Below are 21,835 nucleotides of genomic sequence, written 5' to 3'. Positions count from 1 at the left end.
AAGACCCCATAAGAGATGTTCCGAAGACATAGTCGCTGTGGGAGGTAGAAACTGGCTGCAAGCAGCAACCGACCGAAGGAAATGGAAAGTAGAGGAAGAGGCCTATATCCAGCAGTGGAGGTCAGAGGGCTCATGAAAAAGAAGATAGGATTAAAAAAAGAAAATATTTTTTTAATGGATTGGTCCGAATGCAAACTAAGAGTTTCTATACCGAATCTGGGAATGTATTGAGAGCTTTCAGACTGATTTTGTATGTACATATCGCTCGCTCCTTTCAACAACGTCATATATCAAAAAACTCAATTTTTCAGGATATCGTTTTGAAAGTTTAAAAATATAATACAATGTATTAAAAATAAATATCAAGCCACTTATTGAACTTTTTACTGTGCAACAGATCTTTTTAGGTAAAACCTGAATGTTTTTTCTCCATTTGAAAAATATTCAGTGTATTTAAAAAAATAATAAAACAATACATTTTCTTCTAAATTCAATAACAACAATTTCTGCCCTGTAGCGGATAAATATTCAGTTAAAAATACGCCGGGATATAGTACATTTTCTGAGCATTCCGAAAACATGCACAACTGAAAATTGACGATTTTTGATTCATGACGTTTTTGAAAGGAGTGAGCGATATGTGTAATAAAACACATTTAAAGTAATCGTTCGAAGCCTACTGGGTATTTTTAGGAGTGTAAATTGGTATGTTTTTTTCCGATGATAGCTGGAACGTGTGTTATTATTGTTTAATGCTAGATTTTCTGATCAGTTTCACGCCGGACGTCGAGGCGTGTGGCCGCGTCAGACCTGTCGAATTTTGCACGATTAATTAAATAGTTTGTACTATGGTGCAGATTGAAGCCATGGAATCCATGTTCATCATAGAATACAGTTATATATGGATATACGGATAATCGTAAAGTTTTATTTTTATTGTGAACTGATCCAAATTGACGCGATACATTTCAGTATGCCTTAATTTTTTAATTGGTTTTATTTCGCCTGAGTGCTTTTATTTTTAGAATATACATACATATTTACAATCCAGTTTGATTTTCTCCATATTCAGTGCAAAAAAAACAGCAAATATTTAATTGGTAAGCACCGTGTTGATTCCACGTTTTTTCGTGCTTTTTATTTTAATTATTATCTTTCTTTCATATTTTAATTAACATCAAAATTATTTTTACAGTCGATTTTCTATCTGTGTATCGACTTGCAATAATTCGTTTATATATATATATATATATATATATATATATATATATATATATATATATATATATATATATATATATATATATAAAATATATATATATATATATACATACATATATACACATATATATATAAATATAATGTACCACTATTTCTTAATATCTACTTTGACACGTGTTTCGATGCATTCCGCATCATTTTCAAACACCGTATATGAAGCTAATTCTAAATTTTACAGTTGGGTCCTTGGGACGTTGAACGTTGAAGAGGGGAGCTTTTACTTATTTATTAAAAAAAAAATTCCTCCATAGTGTAGTGGTTAGCGCGCTAGGCTACCATGGCTGGAGGTCTCGGGTTCGATTCCCAAGAGAGTCAAAATAAATGTTAGTGATTTTTCAGTCTAATATTTATTTAATATGACCCTGGACTGGTTCCTGAAGCGGAAGGCTGATCACCTTCCCTTCGTGTATTTGACGATCAAGATAATTCGATGTTCTATACGATGCAGTGCCCTATGCACCATTGGGGTGCGGATAAGGGTTAGAAGAAGAAGAAAAAGGTTTCTTTTTAAATTTCTTATCAGTTGAACAAGATGAAAGAAGTTTATCAAGGAAGGTTTTAGTTATTGTGAAATTGAAACTGTGGTTTTTCGTCTTTTGACAGTAGTTAGTAACTCTCTATCTTTATTATATTAATTTAACTTAATCAAATTTAGATTTTTTAGCACTATCACTCATAGTGTAATTTACTATTTCGTTCTTCCGGCTATAATTTTATATAGAGGTCATCAGTGACCCACCCCGTCCGATCATTTATATTCGCTTGCGTGTGGAGGGATGTACCACCCATTGTCTTTTAGCATACAATTTACTGTTGTATCAAAGTTCATAAATAAATCATGTCCTTTTTGTAAAACCCCAATATGTTTTAGGTTTTCTTGTTTTTTTCTGATTTGAATCGGTTTAAAATGGAAACAGAATACGCTTTCACATTACGGCTAGTTTTCGTTTTTTTTTTTCTTAGGTAGTCATATATATTTGATAAAAACATGTAATGTAAGTTTATTATATAGTTATACTTTATGGACATGACAGTTTAATTTTATTTTAAATTACTTAAGTGATAAACCTTTAATTGGAATGTTATTTTTTAAAATTATATTATATTATATTATTTTTGTTTAATATTCTGTTGGTTTTCCAATAAATAAATCAAGTAAAAATTAAAAAAAATATGAAAGTTCCACTATGTTAAAACGTGAGAAGTTAAAATACAGAACACGTGACCAGAGTTACGCATTACCGACATCATCAGACCGGTCTGATGATGTCGGTAACTACACCATCAAACCCGGTCACTGGTCAAATAAAATAAGGGTGGTGAAAACTGTATAGTTGTCGTTTTTGTTTTAAATAAGACACTTGTAAAACATCTCTTTTGAGTTTATGTAAACATGACTAGTTTCGAGAACTAGATGTTCTCGAAACTAGTCGTGCTTAGATTAATAAACTCAATAGTGGTCCTATACAAGTGTTTCTCTACTATATTTTATGAATTGTTTACTTATTGTCGAACGAATCGGTTTGCGTTTATACCGATTTTGAACACATTAAGGTGATAGTTTACATAACAAAATGATAGGATAATCTATAGATACAAGGGATTTAAAATATGCTAAATATCAATTTTTCGGATGGACAATTCTTTAAAAGGTTTTATATTTTTATAGGCCTTTTGAATTCGAGTGTTATTTTGCTGATATTTTTTTTGACACGTGTTTATTTCGCCTCCGTCGCCCTTTTAATTCTTTTAATTTTGTATCCGATTGCTTTTTAAATGACTATAATTTGACATTGTTACACTCCCGGCCGCCGGTACTTACCGCGTTACACTTCCGCCCGATAAAAGAGCTGGTTCCGGCGCTCGTGTATGCGGTTGCAAGTGTGGAGGTCCTCACCTAAAGTTACATTTCCAATATTGCACAAAAAATCCTCTAAATGCAAATCACAGTATCCATCAAACAGTGATAAAGTATTCTTCTAATTTATTAAGCATTAACTTTGTGGGATAACATACAGTGTTTGGGATATGTTACATGTGTGAGATTAAGCTTTTTATCTTTCTAATATATTAATAGATCTAGCCAAAGAACGAATGGTGTACTAAAAAATGCCTTTCTTGCAAATGCACATTCATTTTTTATAGCTTCTAAACTGTTGAATTTATTGCTGAAAGACTAGATATATGTGGGGAGGTCCTTACAAAAAGTTACATTTTTTATATTGCACGAAAAATCCTTTAAATGCAAATCTGTTCTGCTCACTGTATTCTATCCAAATCTTAGTTAAAGTTGCCACAAAACGTAACTAATCCTGTGTTAAACCAATATGAAATCATGAAATTGCACCAAAACGTAACAATTTTAAAAGCTAGAATTCCGTTTCGGTGAGGACTTCCACAAATAGAACAGCAGCGAGCCAAATGGATAGACCATAACATAAGACACCCTATTCTTCTTCTTCTAACCTTTATCCACGCCCAATGGTGCATATGGCACTGCATCGTGTTGACGCAGTGTTATCTCGATCGTTACATGCATGAAGGCAAGGCGATCACTCCTGCACTCCAGGGACCAGTCCAGGGTAATATCAAATAAATATTAGATTGTAAAATCACTAATATATATTTTCACCTCCCCCCCTGGGAATCGAACCCGGGACCTTCAGCACGGTAGCTGAATACTCTAACGATTACACTATGGAGGCGGATTTACGGCTAACCACTACACTATTGATGTTAATAAATAAATAATAATAAAAACCCTTATCCACACCAAATGGTGCATAGGGCACTGCTTCATATAAACGCAGTGTTATCTTGATCGTATACACATGAAGGTAAGGTGATCAGCCCTCCGCTTCAGGTAACAGTCCAGGGTAATATTAAATAAATATTACAGTGATAAAATCACATATATTTATTTTACCCCCCCTGGGTATCGAACCCAGGACCTCCAGAACGGTAGCCGAGCGTGCTGACCATTACACTACGGAGGCGGACTATTGATGTTACTGATGTATTAAATTCCCAAATAAAAAAAGTGTCGGGTTGTGGTCCCAGTGTCAGAGTTTCTTGGTTCGAACCCACTCTACACAAATTGATACCTTTTTCTGACTATGAGCCGCTTTGGCTCACAGAAATAGTATGCGATTGAAGTATTTTTGTAAATAACAAAAAACAACAATATTTTTTCAATTGCAAATAAAATAAAATAAAAAAATAACGAGGTGGTAATGTTCTAAAGTGGTCTAGCCCATTTTGGTGCGTCCAATTAAAGTAAATGTCTGGCCTCCAGAGCCTAAAACGCAGTAAGAGCACTCGGGAATCGGGAGAGAAACGCGAGGGGTTCTCCAAGCGAGTACAAAACGATGATATTATATAATAATGGTCCTCCTTTGCCACTCCACGCTGAAGGTTGGCAATCATCGTGGCAATTCTTACTTTGTCTGCAGCCGGCTCTATACAGCAACTAAGTGCTACAGTGGCACTACTCTCTCAAGTTGTTAAGCCAGGATATACGTCTTCCTCCTATGCTGCGTTTACTTTCCACTTTTCCTTGTAAATATAATACTATATCATCGTATTTCTCTCTCTCCTCAAAAAATGGTATAATGCAGAAATTCTAAAATTAAATTCTTATATATATTTTCTTAGATTATTTGAAATATCGCTCGCTCCATTCAGCAACGTCTATATCAAATATCGTCAATTTTCAGTTATGCATGTTTTTGGAATGCCCAGAAAATGTCCCAGCAAAAGCGGCATATTTTTAACTTAATATTTACCCGCTACAGGGCAGAAAGTGTTGTTTTTGCATTTTGAAGAAAAATTTTTTTTTTTTGAATATTCTAAATACTTTTCAAATGGAGAGAAAACATTCAGGTTTTACCTAAAAAGATCTGCTGCACAGTAAAAAGTTCAATAAGTGGCTTGATATTTATTTTTAATACATTTCATTATATTCTTAAACTTTAAAAACGATCTCCTGAAAAATCAAGTTTTTTTTTAATATATGACGTTGTTGAAAGGAGTGAGCGGTATGTTTAAGTCAACGTTTGATCTGATGATGGAATAGTTATTCCGAAACCGGTAGTCATTAAGAAGTGTTTTTAAGTGGTATTACACTACGATAAATGATAAGAAGAGATTTTCTTTGATATAATTTATTCTGATAATTTGTGTCACATTTTAAAAAATTTCGTTGTAACCACCTTTTTTGGCACTATTGTTAAAACCGTTTTTGCTACCGTTAGGGATGGATAAAGACTGGTGATGTCGGTTACGACGAAACCCGGTTGCTGGTCAAATAAAAATAATGTGGAAAAAATTACATACTTAGTTGTTGTTTTATTATATAAAATGCAGTTCTACCAAGAAATGTCAGTAGACAACTTATTTCTAAAAAAATAAATGGTTTGGGGATATGTACAGATTGCGTTTAAATACCACATATGGAGCCGAACGAATTAAAAATTTAAAATGTAATATTGTATTGAAGTGCGTTCGTTATGGTACGATGTTTTATGGGAGATTCCGCGATACTAATATATCGCTCTGTTCTAAATCACCGCAGTCGAATTATAAGGTTCAGTAACCTTTATCGTCGTGTGTGTTGGAACCAAACGATATCACGGTTAGTTGTGGGATTCGAGCTGAAACCAGCGAACACCAAACTGGGCCATATTGACCCATGGGAGTGATAGAGGAGTCTAGCAGGACGTTGTCAGTGTTTATTATATACAAGGTTTATAGATACAACATTTTGAGTGTGTCCAAATACTTGTTAACAAATCTGGATTCTCCATAATAGGAGTATTTTTCATATTATTTTTTGACTTCTCATCAAAGATGAAGAAGAATATGGAAGTCTGGGCATTTACGGGGCTGACCGTCATAGGCTGGTAAGTGATCACTTTACACACGTGTAACATTCACCAATTCTACCCGTTATTGACAACCACACTACTCAAACTCTTGGAAGTTCTATATATATGAACAAATTTAGAAACATTGTTCTTGAATCATTAGAACTTCACTTGAGATATCTATTGGTGAGATGTTATGAAGCTTTTTATTAAGCAGAAACTCTAATATTAGTATGTGAGGTCTGAATCCTGGATTATAATCACGTACATGAGAAACGCCATAAAATATCATTTTCATTTTTATTATTTTATCTTATAATTTGACCAGTTAATTTATTTGAGTGTGTCCAAATACTTGTTCACAAAATCTGGATTATCTCCAATTATAGGAGTTATTTTCATATCATTTTTGACATCTCAAAAATTGAGTTGAGATGTGGCCTTGTGGCCTGTTTTTTTTTATGAGGGATCGCCTTCCTGCGATGTTGATTCCCAGCTTGGATGATTCTATTCTCCTCACATGCGCGTACCATTGTCTTCTACGTCGCCTTCCCCACCTAACGACATCTTCGATCTCGCATATTTCTCTTATCCTGGTGTTCCTTATTCTATCTCGTAGACTCTTGCCAGATATGCTCCTTAGAGTCTTAATTTCTGTCAATCTTAGCGGTTTTTTTTTATCACTGCGGTGCATTCTCATTCTCCGCTCTGCATTCGATCCCATGTGCCATGATGGGTCGCACACAGGTTTTATATATTTTAATTTTGCTGCCAATGCAGTGTCAGAGTGTTCCGTATAGAATGTTTCAGACTTCCTGAGATGACTGCAGCCTTGTTTACTTTTTACTTGTCACTCTATTTTCTGCGCAAAATAAAAATAACGCGACATTTTTGGTGTCAGTTTTACCGCTTTCCGTCGCGCGAATAGTGTCGCATCCGACGCTTGTGACAGTGTACGAATGTTTCCGTTAATATTTGAGGTCGATATCCATTTTAACGGATGTTGAAAGCGCACCTAAAAATAATATTGCCGTTAAACGATTCGATTCTAAGTCTTTTTAAGACATATTCTACATATTTTAAGCCTCTCCGCATACGTCTGTTTTTCGAATTCGTATAAGAGTATTTTCACTCTCGGGATATATGGGATTTTACGTAGTCCACATAAAAAGGTTTTTTTTTTCAGATTTTTTTATGTATTTACGTTTTCATTTTATTTTAAAATTACATAAATTTGATAAAAAAAATATGTTTACGTACGTCAAGCATCAGTCCACGGTCCATGATAAGTAAACACAATGGTGAAAAATCACTTACATTTATTTTTAACCCTTCTGGGAATCGAATTAGGAACAAAAAATTGACATGATCAAAGTAGGTACTTATATGTAATATTATTCTGAATTTAGTATTTTTATTTTTTAAAGTGAGGAGATCAATCCTACCTGCAGTGCAGGAGTGCTCCACTTACCGTCATATGATTGACGATCAACTTAGTATTGCGTCGATTAGATACAGTGCCCTCTGCACCATTGGGTGTGGAAAAAGATCAGTAGACAAATTAAAAAAATAATAAACCCTCAACCGCACCCGATTGTGCATAGGGCGCTGTATCATATAAACGCAGTGTTATCTTGATCGTTAACACATGAAGGTAATGTGATCAGCGCTCCGCTTCAGGTACCAGTCCAGGGTAATATTGAATAAATATTAGAGTGAAAAAAATCGCTTATATTTGTTTAACCCCCCCATTGGGAATCGAACCCAGGACCTCCAGTATGGTAGCCGAGCGTGCTGACCATTACACTACGAAGGCGAATTTAATAATAAAATAATAGTTAGATATCCTGGAAGGGTACCTGAAGCCCAGGACTGAGGGAATTGTCTTTATGAGATTATTGATCAAGTAAACACTACATCGATTTTATGCAGTACCCTATGCACCATTGGGAGTGAAAAAGCTTTAGAAGAAGATATTTTTTTAATGAAACGACCTAAATTGGTTTCGAGTGGAATTTTAAAACTTTTTATTTGCGTGCGCCCTTATTTATATAATCTTTGAAATTGCTTCCTAAAATTAATTCAGACGGTGCGTTATTTTAGCAATCTAGCGGTACTTGACGTAACTTGAATATTCTCCATTTTCAAATAATTCCTAGCCTCATATACGAATATATACCTCTCTTTAAAAACATTGGTAATGAGGTTTTTAAGCACATATGCATCTATTGCACGCAAATATTAAATACAATTAATATCTGCCAAAACATATAAGTGTAAATACAAACACATTCAACTGTGACCTCTTTTCATGGAGCATTGTATATGTTTTAATACCCATTGTATTATATTTTTTCTACAAATACTATAAGATAAATAAGAAATGTTCACTCAATCTTGTATTTTATTAGAGAAAGTATCCGAAAACCTTCTAAAACTAGTATACAGGCGGACCTCAACTTTCGCACATGATTGGTTCCTTAAAATGTGTGCGAAAGTTTGAATGTTCGAAAGTATAGGGGTTAATTTTTTTTGTTGAAAAAACACAAAAAATTGTACTTTAAAATTTGTTTTCATAAAAAAAATTACTCAGTATACATTTAATATTTTTTTATTTTCTTTTTAAATTTGTCACATTTTATATTTAACTCTTTTTTTAAATTTTCTTCATAGAGTTCTGTAACATGAAGTACTATTATGGATCGCCCTACGCACTTGAGATATCGCTCACTCCTTTCAAGAACGTCATAAATCAAAATACTTGATTTTTCAGGAGAACGATTTTAAAGTTTAAAAATATAACACAATGTATTAAAAATAAATATCAAGCCACTTATTGAACATTTTACTGTGCAACATATCTTTTTAGGTAAAACCTGAAGGATTTTTCTACATTTGAAAAATATTTAATTTATTTATAAAAATAATTAAACAACACATTTTTTTCAAAATGCAAAAACAACATTTTCTGCCCTGTAACGGGTAAATATTAAGTTAAAAATATGCCTCTTTTGCTGGGATATAGTACATTTTCTGGGCATTCCGAAAACATGCACAACTGAATATTGACGATTTTTGATTTATGACGTTCTTGAAAGGAGTGAGCGATATGCGTTCCCCATTGGGATCACATTCAATTTAGTACATACATAACACTTTTCACAGTACGGACTTGGTTCATATGCATTTCATAGTGTGAAAGGGAAACAACTATACGGAAACAAAACATTTTTGCATTCTTGCCAAAAAAAGTTTTTATTTTAAATGTGCGAAATGGCAAATTGTGCGAAAGTCGAATGTGCGAAAGATGAGGTCCGCCTGTATTTTAAGCGTAATAAAGTACCCTTAGATTGCCAAAATAACGCACTGTGCGGTGGTTGGTGAAGCTTAGTTTTCAGTTCAAGGTCCGGCCGCGATACGCAGGTAAATATTTAGTATTTTTCACCCGTAACGAGCAAAGTTCGTCCTAAATCTGTTGGCGAAATGCTCGGGCGTGTTGTGAGCGGTAATGGTGATCAGTTAATGAAGAATTAACGCTAATGTATTAATCTAAACGGTTCTCGGAATGTGTTTTCTTATCTTGGAATATTCCATGAATTTTCTGATAGTCAGCTCCGCATGAATACCGTGAGGTTCGGTAACTTTGTACCACGCGGGGTCTAATTTGGGCCTAGTGATTTTTTGAGTTTTGGTAAAATTGTACCACGCGGGGTCTAATTAGAACCTAGTGATTTTACAAAAAAAAAATTGTCACAATTTTCCATCTTTCATCATTGGCAAAACTGGAGTAACTTTGACCGTCTAAATTTTTCCAATGTTCCGTATGAATTCTGTAAAGTTTGGTAACTTTGTACCACACGGGGTCTAATTTGGACCCGTGATTTTTCTACAGCAAAAAAACAATTTGATTTCCATCTTTCGTCCTCATAGCAAAACTGGACATGCGTGAACTGTCCAAATTGTGGCACCGCTTAAGAAATATAGAAAAAATTAAATTCTCATAAAACATTAATTATTAATTTGCTTTTCCAAAATACTTCACCATTTTTATCCGTAAATACCGCCCCTTAACCCCTCCCCGCAACCCTTATATCGGTAGTGTAAAGGCAAAGGGGTAAATCTGTCTCAGACCAAATTTTACAGGAGAGCAAAAACAAACTTCTGAAATTAAATACTTTGTTCGGATGGCGTATGTACATATCTTAAAAAAAAACTAAATAAGTATTGCAACTACAGCTATATTCTTTTGCTAGATTATGGAATACACTATTTTAGACATTTTGTGGAACAAACTTAGAAAATGAAAAATTTGACAGATATACCCGTTTGTCATTACACTACCTATATATATACCTGAATTTTTTTTACTCGTTAGTTTTAGTAACCACCTGTCGATGAAAACAACCGTAGTTTTCGAAACTAGTCGTGTGTAATGAAATAAAACTCAATGAGTGGTATTGCACAAGTGTTTTAAAAAAACACATTAGTTTTTTTCTCGCTAGAAAGATGATCAACACCAAACATTGTGAGAAATGTCCGTCAGGTACTTGTATAAAAGAAGATAGTACGATGAGTAAGTACGTCGTATACCTGAATTTTTTTAGAAGAACCAAGGACTCAATTATTAACTAACCTAATTATTACAAATATTTGAATTAAAAAAGTTTATCTTCGAGATCCAAAATGATTTTCAACTCCAAAATGTAATATTAAACAATTTCAACAAAATTTCAAATATTTGGGAATTAAATACTCCAATAAACTCCCCAAAGAAATAAAAAAAATAGAAGATATTAAAAATCTTAAAAATTAATGCCCATTATATGTAAATCTAAAATATATATATATATAAGAAAAGAAAAAGACCATTATACCATTAATCAAATAAAACAAAAACCTTCAGTGTAAGTCCCTCTCCAAGCACAAGAGCGCACTCTCTTTTTTGGAGAGGCACAGCGGACCTAAAAATTACAAGTTTGCGATATGTATAAATGTAAAGAAATTTTATAAAAAAGTAACTATATTAAATTAATAAAAAAATGAATGAAATAAAAACTCCCAAGTCCAGCAAGGACTTGGACACATCCAAAAATGTTGTTCTTAGAACCTTTTTTGTTCATTTTCCTATCCAGTTCAAACTACAAAGTTGAGAGTAATAAATATAATTCGGTTATTTGAAGAATGATAAATATTATTCGGTTGGCAAAGCGACCTTTTAAATGTAATTTCAGTCAAGTTCTGCCACATCGCAATTTACTATTTATAAAGGGTTGACATTTCGCCTGTGCCCTCCCAACCATACAGGCCAATTCGCTCATTCCTTTCAAGAACGTCATAAATCAAAAATCGTCAATTTTCAGTTGTGCATGTTTTCGGAATGCTCATAAAATGTACTATATCCCAGCAAAAGAGGCATATTTTTAACTTTATATTTACCCGCTACAGGGCAGAAAGTGTTGTTTTTGTATTTTGAAGAAAAGGTATTGTTTAATTATTTTTTCAAATATACTTCATATTTTTCAAATCGAGAAAAAACCGTCAGGTTTTACCTAAAAAGATCTGTTGCACAGTAAAAAGTTCAATAAGTGGCTTGATATTTATTTTGAATACTTTGTACTATATTTTTAAACTTTAAAAACGTTCTCCTGAAAAATCTAGTTTTTTGATTTATGACGTTCTTGAAAGGAGTGAGCGAATTGTGTTACCGTACTGTGTTAAGGTACATTTCGATGAATAATTAAGCGTCTTTCATTCGATTCTCAGTATTTATTTAGGGATGAGATATTCACAATAGGGTATTTCAACAAAAATGCCGGGATAAAGTTTTAAATGTATTGAATATTTAATGCGAACATGTATGATTGGTAACATTTAAAAAAAAAACATTTTTAATTTATTTTTATTTTTTATATTTGATGAAATTTCAACATAGATATCGGGAAGTCTGGGTATTTATAGGGCTTATGACCTGTTATAGACTGGTTAAGTGATCATTACTTAAATGTTTTCCGCAGATACTATGTGGCACATTTTATAAACTTTATAAAACGTGCCAAAAAAATAAAATAAAGTAAACTAGTAACTACGTTAAAAAAAGTTTGGTTTGGTGATCACTTAATACACGTTAAATATTTACCACACTCTACCTTTGATTGACAACCACACTACTCTAATTCTTGGAAGTTCTATAAGTATATATGATCCAATTTCGAAACATTGTACGTGAATCACTAGAATTTCACTAGAGACATCTAATGGTGAGACGAAAGAAGCTTTTTATTGAGCAGAAACTCAGAATTAAGAAAGGCTCTATATATATATATATATATATATATATATATATATATATATATATATATATATATATATATATATATATATATATATATATATATATATATATATATATATATATATATATATATATATATATATATATATATACATATACATACATATATATATATATATATATATATATATATATATATATATATATATATATATTTATGTATATATATATATATATATATATATATATATATATATATATATATATATATATATATATATATATTTATATATATATATATATATATATATATATATATATTATATATATATATATATATATATATATATATTTATATATATATATATATATATTTATACATATATATATATATATATATATATATATATATTTATACATATATATATATATATATATATATATATATATATATATATATATATATATATATATATATATATATATATATATAATATATATATATATATATATATATATATATATATATATATATATATATATATATATATATATATATATATATGTATAAAACCTTTCTTCATTTTATCGATGAAACTTATCTCAGCCTATTTTTTTCCTTATATCACCATTCGAATAGTAATCTTTCATCTGTTTGCTGCACGATTATCTGAGAGATTGCATTTCGACTGCATTCATTCTACTTTCACCCTTCTTTAGCCAACTCTTCACTTCCACACATTAGTATTGGAACCAGGACTCAAATTTTGTACTGCCAGTTTAGCCTTTGCTGAATGTTTTATTAGCTATAACTGAATTATAATGCACCATTTACTTTCCTTCCTTTGTCAATTTTTCCATGTTAAGAAAGAAAAAAAATCCCTTACATACGAAACCTGTTACAAAATTTCTCCATAAAGTCGTAAAAATATCATTATTGTTGTATTTTTTAATAATTATTTTTAGATGAATTAATACATGAAATACCCTATTCATATTTCGGAATGGAAACATCTTTGCTTCGTTTCACAATTACAATTTTGGTATCGTCGGTAAAGCTTTGTATAATCACGTTCAAGGCCAAAATTGCTAAGGAAACCTTTAAAAGGTCAAGGTCACTGATAATTTTCCATTTTCCGTAATGAGCTAAAGATTTTCGGATATTATACGAATTCGGATATTCTCTTCATTAATTAATTAACTAACTAACTAACTAACCACCACGCCGCTTCCCCGCGAGGGTAGGCAGCGATAATAGAACGCCTTACCACCCTGTCTTTTCAAACATTATTCGCCTCTTCCACATTCGTGCATCACCTCATACATACCCGCCGATTATTTCGACTCCTGACCCGGCCGCATTCAAGTATTTGACATACCTTGATTGTGCCAAGTTTTCCTCGGTCGGGTGTGCATAAGGATATGCATGAATGTGGAAAAGGTGATGATCGTTTGCAAAGACAGATTGGTGTAGCGTTCTATTTTCTCTGTCTACTCCTGCGGGGAAGCGGCGTGATGGTCAGTTGGTTAGTTAGTTAGTTTAAATAATTCCCTAAATATATATATTTTTAATAGATTTATATTATCCACTGACATTTCGAGATGGAATCACGTTCGTGATGGAATTCGTGATGGAATCGTGGTGATCACCAGTTTGATGATGTCGGTAACGACGAAACCCGGTCGCTGGTCAAATAAAAATAAAGTGGAAAACCTAAAAATATTGGTTTTAATTTAATTATAAATAAATATACATATTTTTAAATGTTCGTTTTTACTTTGATTGTGTAATTAAAAGTGTCTGTTTTAGTTAATAACAAAAAGTTTTCCATGGGTAGGCACTTGACGTCACCCCCAACCCCGTTTTCTGTTTGAATCTATGTCATCACGTAGTGACGTCATACGTGCCTCTACACTAATTGAATAAATCCATTTCTATGACTTATTGTGGAACTAATGAACACTTCTCCAATTGATCGTTGCGTAATAAATTTATGGAAAAAAAATCCACCCTTGTTTTCTACATGAATATGTATTGGTGAGAATATATATTCCCCAAGACCAACCCTTTTATAACTAGTTAGTGGTCTATATATGGATATCGTAATAAAGTAAAACCTCGTTATAACGGATATTTAATTTATCGGATGTAATGTACATAAAATGTTTTATAATTAAAATCTAACTTTGTTTTAAAATCACTATAAATATTTTATCATAACTAAATACTTTTATAATTGATTTTATCAGTCTTGATAAAGAAGCGGTTAGCTTCGAAACCGGTAGACATTATAATTTAGTTGTAATAAAATATTTATAGTGTTTTTAAAACAAAGTTTCATTTTAATTTTAAAATGTAAAATCAGAAAGTTAGTGCTTCAAATATAAATTGTATTCTAAAAAAAAAGATTTTCATTAATTGATTCGGCAGTCACTTTGTGGTAAAATCTATCCATTTTTAATTAATGTTTTACTTAGTAAATACCACTATTTCTTAAAATCTACTGTGACACGTGTTTCGATGCATTCCGCATCATTTTTAACCACCGTAAATACGTAAATACGTAAAAACATACGGTGTTTGAAAATGATGCGGAATGCATCGAAACACGTGTCACAGTAGATTTTAAGAAATGGTGGTATTTACTAAGTAAAACATTAATTTAAAAAAAGATTTTGTTAAACGTCCTGTTAATTTACAGCATTTTGAGTGTATATCCAAATACTTGTTCACAAATCTCGATTATCTCCAATTAGGAGTTATTTTTTAAATCTCCTCATCCCACCATAGATGTCTCTAGTGAACTCTCGCATACTGTCTCCTGTTAATATTATACACGCTTAAATTCAAGTGTCACCACATGTAAACTTTTTTTAGCGACCATGATAATCACGTCATTCGTATTTCGCACTAGAATTTGAGACATAACAATTCGTTAGATAACGTAGTTCAACTATATTGTACACTTTTTCTGATTTTAGAGAGTTGATTATAAATTAAAAAAAAAAAACACACTAAAAAGTCAAACAAAACTTGATTCCAAACAAAAGACAATTAATAGAATTTTGTCTATGTTTTATATTGTAGTATCTATCCACGGGTTGTGGTCCCGTGGCTAGTGCCGCGGACTTTTAAGTCATAATTTCTGAGTTCGAACCCACTCTACCACAATTTGATACCCATTTCTAATAATGAGCCGATTAGGCTCACAGAAATATGTTGAAATTGAATTATTTTTGTAAATAATAAAAATACAATAAAGTATTAATATTTAAAAAAAAACTTTTTTAAACATTTTTATATATTACGGACTTTCGGCTTTAACTGACACTTTCTCCCCTCAATTAGTCCGTTATATCGAAGTTCTACTGTATAAATAAGTACCACAAACCCAGACGTCTTTGTGTTGTCCATCATAAGTTTCCTTAATGGCAGGTCCTTTTACGTTCTCCTCAAAATTATAACCTCCGTACATCGTCATAAACTTCTAGCTTTAGTATTTTTCAGTGAGAACACTTTTTATTGTCTCATTCCGCATCTTAATATCCCCTCCCTTAATGTTCTCACAAAGCTAGACGAAGCTTTTATGACTTGAGCGTGTCTGTATTTATTATTCATCGCATTAATTAAAATCAGAGCTTTATGAAATTCAAATGATTCTCACATCTCAACATAAAAGTAGATGTAAATGGAAGTCTGGAAGATTTACAGCGCTTTTACTTGGCTGATTAAGTGATCACCTTACACATATGTAACATTCGCCACTCTACCCTTTTTTCACTTTCACTTGCACGCGTAGATAGACATTGATTGTATTGCGTGACTATATATTAGTAAATATTGAATTGTATGAATTAAAAACTGCAAAAACGTAAAATACGTAAATTGTAAAGCACCCCCGAGATGATTTCTTACGAAAACGGCGCTTTACCATATGTATTGGCCATATTTATTATAATTATGTTTCACCAATTTTAATTGTTTTCTTTCCTTATTTTCAGATGAGTCAACTGAACACCGTGGTCGATTCCAGTCTCCAAGCTTTGGAGTAAAACCTGAGAGTGACACCCTTTCCAAGCGTGCTTCGCCGCAGGGTCTGTCCAAGACCTCTGCTGGACCTGTCACCAAGCGAGAATCACCTCGTTCCTACAGCTCCTCGAGATCGTCGTCACATTCGCCCCTCTCCTCTCCTAGCGCCTTAAAAGTCCAACAGAAGAAACCCATTCAAGTATCTCAATCTCTCTCCAGAAGTAGTCCAGGGTCATTATCCTTCAGGACATCTCCCGACGCTGGATCAGTGAGGAAACCTATCGCAGACGCGAACAGCGGTAGTTCAAAAATATCCGAAACGAAAAACACTTGTGATAGAAGAACAAAAGACGTTGAAAGTAGAACTGGAAAACCCGCCACCGTTGATGCTGAACAAAGTCGTATTAAGAAAAGACTGAACCCTAGAATTAGTGATACTCGTCAGCTGAACGGTGGTCTCAAGAAAGACAAGGAAACCAAACTTTCAAAAGGGGACGATAAAACTGGCAAAATGACTCCGGGGATAGAGAGAGATTTACGTCAGAATATTTATAAACCTGTCGGCGTAGATAATAAGCATCCAACTAACGCGTCTTCCGTAGATAGTCATAATTCCAAAATAGATAAAATTCGTTCCACTAATACGAGGCTTTCCAGTAGAATGGACGCTCTAGCCGCACTCACTAAAGAAACTCTCGCTAGAGTCGATAGGCTCGCTAAGAAAACCCAAGATTCACCAGACAATGCCAATTCTAGTTCTTCAATTACTTCCGATCCTAGCAAAAGTACTGTAACGAATTATAGAGACAATGTTAATAATAAATCTAATCTGAGGCACGATGAATCGTCTAGTACAGAAGTTTTCAAAATGCCCGCGCCTTCTACGTCAAGAGGAGTTTCCGAAAGGCTAAACGATATCGATGCTGTAACGCAACATCTTTTAGATTTTGAAAAACAAAATTCCAACTCTCCATTGAATGATCAATATGTTACCTTGCGTAAGCACAATGAACCTAGTTCATCATTGCTAACATATACGCCCGTTTCGATTCTTAAAAGAAAATCGTCACAGGAGGAGCATGGCGCATCTAATATCTCAAATGCCAATGTAGCTACTCCTCCCGTCACGTTCTCCCCAAGTGTTGTGGATCCAATTCCTTCGAAAAGCCGACGCCACGGACAAGGAATTTTAAAGAAACGGCGCAGCCTAGACGAATCGCAGGTCAACAGGCATAGGTCGTGCAGTCCCGAAGTCGCATTTGCGGACGATTGTAATATAGATACTAGACCTATTCTGAAATCGCAAAGGCGATCTTCTTTAGAAGAAGTATTTAGAGGACGATCACCGGACGGACAGATTCAAGGGATTCTTAAAAGGAAGTGTAGCAGAGACGGCGAGCTTCTCATCGAATCGGATCTTCCCTTAGAATCCCCCGAGCCGCAAGGAATATTGAAACGTAAATCAAATTCCAGTTCCGGTAGCAGTACGACTTCATCACACGTTTCGATTGCTCAAGCTGTTATTTTGGCTGCCGCGGGCGGTGCCGAATTGGTAGACGACAAAGACGCCGTGAGACCAATTTTGAAAAAGAAAAGCTTTTCGGAAGAAAGGCCATGCTTCGAGACCAGCAGCGGCGATATACCTAGACCAATTTTGAAAAAGAAGTCATTGACAGAGAGCGATGACAACGACCATGACAAACCAAAAAAGCCAATATTAAAGTCCGCTCGAAAAATATCTCAAGAAGACGGTAACACGTCAAGCTTCGACTTGAGCGAAGATGATCGAGGCTCTCGCAGATCTTCGATGCTCAAACACAGGACACCAGACGGTTCGGAGTGCGAATCGAGCTATCGGCCAATTTTGAAGCAACGCGGATCTAGTCAGTCGAGAGAGCACAGTCAGTCCCCCAGGCCTCGTTTGTCATTTTGCTCCGACGACGAGAGAGGCCCCCAATTCGCAGACGACTCTAACGGAACCGTTCAGCACTTTATAAACCCCAGTTTCTCTCTTCTTCGCCGTTTAGAAGCCAACGCCGCCAGTGCCGAAGAGAGTGATCCTGCCAGGCCATCGAAATTCGAAGCCAGCAGGCTGCAAAGTCCGTCGAAGCTGAAAGATTTTTTGGACAGTGAAAGTGGACAAAATCAGTCTTTTCCAAGTGTCGTGCTCAGGCGACGTGATCTTCGTCCAAAGGTTGCCGGGAGGTCGAATTCGCTAGCGTCAAACTTCAGCGAGGAGCTCGATCAAATTTTGAAGTTCAGGAGAAGTCACGTCGACGAGACTTGTCCCGACGATGACCGGGCGCCCGGTTCTTCGCTGGACGATGCTCCGGACGGCGTTGGAGATCAGGAGCCCAAAGTTCGTCCGAGGTTCCCTTCTGTCGCGGAGAGGATTCAGAGTATGGAGAAATACTTCGGTGCCGAGTGCAGCGGTGTCAACAAGACTACTGGTGCTGTTCCAAAAAGACAGCTGAGGCAGGGAGCTCGCTACAAAACCCAGCCCGTGACCGTGGACGAACTGCAGAACATATCAAGGTTAGTTTGTTAATCATTTCTAATTTTTTTTGACGATTTTTGAAGTACCTTAACTGTAGATATTTGCGACCACCCCCAGGGTTTTTTTCCATTTCAAAAATATTAACTATATTCACAAAACAAAAAAATTGAACAATACCCTTTCTTCAAAATGCAAAAACAACACTTTCAGCCCTGTAGTGGGTAAATTTTAAGTTAAAAATATGCCGCTTTTGCTGGGATACAGTACATTTTTGACGATTTTTGATATATGATGTTGTTGAAAGAAGTGAGCGATATGTGAATGACTTGATTTAACTATTCTGTAAATTCCCAAATGTATTTTTTATTACGCGTAATATTAACAAACCTCACGTAAACGTTATTTCACCGCATTCGCACGTTTGCTCTGCGAACGTGATCAGCTCTTACAATAATTACTTCATAGTTTGGCATTTCGATAGTGTTTTTAATTTTCTTTGAACGCAGCGGTTTGCGGTACTTAGAAAAAATGTGTATACTTTTTATCGATACGGTTCTCCACGTATTTATCGCTAAGTTCAGATAACATTCTCTTTAACTAGTATATCTGCTTTGAATTCTCGGACTTTTTGTACCGTTTAAAAACTATAACATATAGCTCACTCCTTTCAAAAACGTCATATATCAAAAACCTTTTCTTTAGTTGTGCATGTTTTCGGAATGCCCAGAAAATGTACTATATACCAGCAAAACCGGCATATTTTAAACTTAATATTTACCTATGAAAATAACTCCTGTAATTGGAGATAATCCAGATTTTGTGAACAAGTATTTGGACACACTCAAAATGTTGTTAATATTTACCCGCTACAGGGCAGAAAGTATTGTTTTTGGATTTTGAAGAAAAAGTATTGTTTAATTATTTTTTTAACCATACTAAATATTTTTCAAATGGAGAAAAAACCTTCAGGTTTTAATTAAAAAGATATGTTGCACAGTAAAAAGTTCAATAAATGGCTTGATATTTATTTTTAAAATATTGTATTATATTTTTAAAATTTTTAAACTTTAAAAACGATCTCCTGAAAAATCAAGTATTTTAATATATGACGTTGTTGAAAGGAGTGAGCGATATATTCTAGTCGTGAGAAAATTTACATCTTTGATTACTGATAGAACTTTGATTACTGATAGATCTTTGATTACATCTTTGATTACTGATAGCTAGCTTTAAACAAGTGTACTGGTTGACATATCAATTTTATCACACTGGCTTGGTGATAAAATGGACATTCTGCATCATTTTTTGTTGGTTTTCTTATTATGTCCATATTTCTCGGAATGATATCTGTACAACGGTCAGATTATCGACCTGTAGCTTCAATGAGTGAGCTATTTTGCAGCTAGTCTCCTAGTATGTGTTCATTCTCATTCAATAATTCAGAAGTTGAATAAATATTATCACATTATTTTTTGACATCTCATCAAAGATGAAGAAGAATATGGAAGTCTGGGCATTTACGGGGTTGACGACCGTCATAGGCTGGTTTCAGTGATCACTTTACACACGTGTAACATTCACCAATTCTACCCATTATTGACAACCACACCACTCAAATTCTTGGCAGTTCTGTATATATGAACCAATTTAGAAACCTTGTTCTTGAATCACTAGAACTTCACTAGAGACATCTATTGGTGAGATGTAAAGAAGCTTTTTACTAAGCAGAAACTCTTATATTAGTATGTGAGGTCCGAATCCTGGATTATAATCACACACATGAGAAACGCCAGAAAATATCATTTTCATTTTTATTGTTTAAGCTTATAATTTGACCAGACAATTTATTTACAACATTTTGAGTATGTCCAAATACTTGTTCACAAAATTTGATGACTTTTTGACATCTCATCTTTGATGAGATGTCAAAAAATAATATGAAAATAACTCCTGTAATTGGAGATAATCCAGATTTTGTGAACAAGTATTTGGACACACTCAAAATGTTGTAAATATTATCACGTTGGATAATACATTAATAAAAGTTTCAGATATTTGCTTCCTCAAGAAACTCCGCTCCAATTTGCTTCTACTAATTCACACACACATATTATACATATATATCCGTTTGGAAAATCCAAAATTCCCCTCAGGGGTGGGCAAATAGAATAGAACACCACACCAATCTGTCTTTGCAAACAATCTTCGCCCCTTCCATATCCATCTCCTCATACATATCTGACGATTATTCCGACTCCTGATCTTCTAGTATTTGAAATACTTGATCATGCCAAGTTTTCCACGGCCGTTCTCTGCTTTTATTTCCAACTACATTCGAATATGTTTTACTTTTCCCTTTCACCCATTTGATTCACATGCCCAAACCATCTCAACTCACCTTTTTTTTAAATTTTTATCGATAATCCTTATCTCAGCCTTGCATTCTTTCCTTATAAGACCATTCGAACATCTATCATACATAGTTTGGCCGCATATTCATCTGAGAGATCGCATTTCGACTGCATTACCCTTTCTCAACCCTTCTTTCTTTATTCGTCGATCTTTCGAATTTTCGTCAGTTTTTCGTCTTGGTTCGCGTCTGCGATGAGCGGCGACGAGCGTCGCCTCCAGTTTCCCATTTTCCCCACAGATGACTCTCGGACTTCGCGAAATGTATCGGGCATAATGAAAATTTCCCCTGACACCGACATCGGTCTCTTGGAATGACCCGCCGACTCGCGCCTTGGAGGACCGCCAAACTTCGGGCGTTTCGCGCAACACGCGACACCCTGTTCGCAAGCAAACTGTTCCTTCGATGCATTCACATATTTTAATGCCATTTACCAAGTTTGCAAGGAAAGTATTCCTTC

General features: G+C 34.1%; 1 protein-coding gene across 1 annotated transcript in view; it reads left to right on the top strand.

The window, feature by feature from the left end:
* Positions 1–16,440: 16,440 nt before the first annotated feature.
* The window catches only part of LOC148302872 (uncharacterized), a gene marked incomplete at its 5' end in the record, with an annotated part of 143,085 nt that continues 137,690 nt past the window's right edge, over positions 16,441–21,835 (top strand). Inside the window, one exon of the mRNA XM_088270916.1 lies at positions 16,441–19,003. Coding sequence (XP_088127042.1) covers positions 16,441–19,003 — 2,563 coding nt within the window. The remainder of the gene's footprint in view (positions 19,004–21,835) is intronic.

Source organism: Brachycentrus maculatus, unplaced genomic scaffold, assembly GCF_059751285.1.
Source record: "Brachycentrus maculatus isolate JH-2025_06_01 unplaced genomic scaffold, ASM5975128v1 h1tg000404l, whole genome shotgun sequence".
NCBI lineage: Eukaryota > Metazoa > Arthropoda > Insecta > Trichoptera > Brachycentridae > Brachycentrus > Brachycentrus maculatus.
This window is presented reverse-complemented; position numbering and strand designations above follow the sequence as displayed.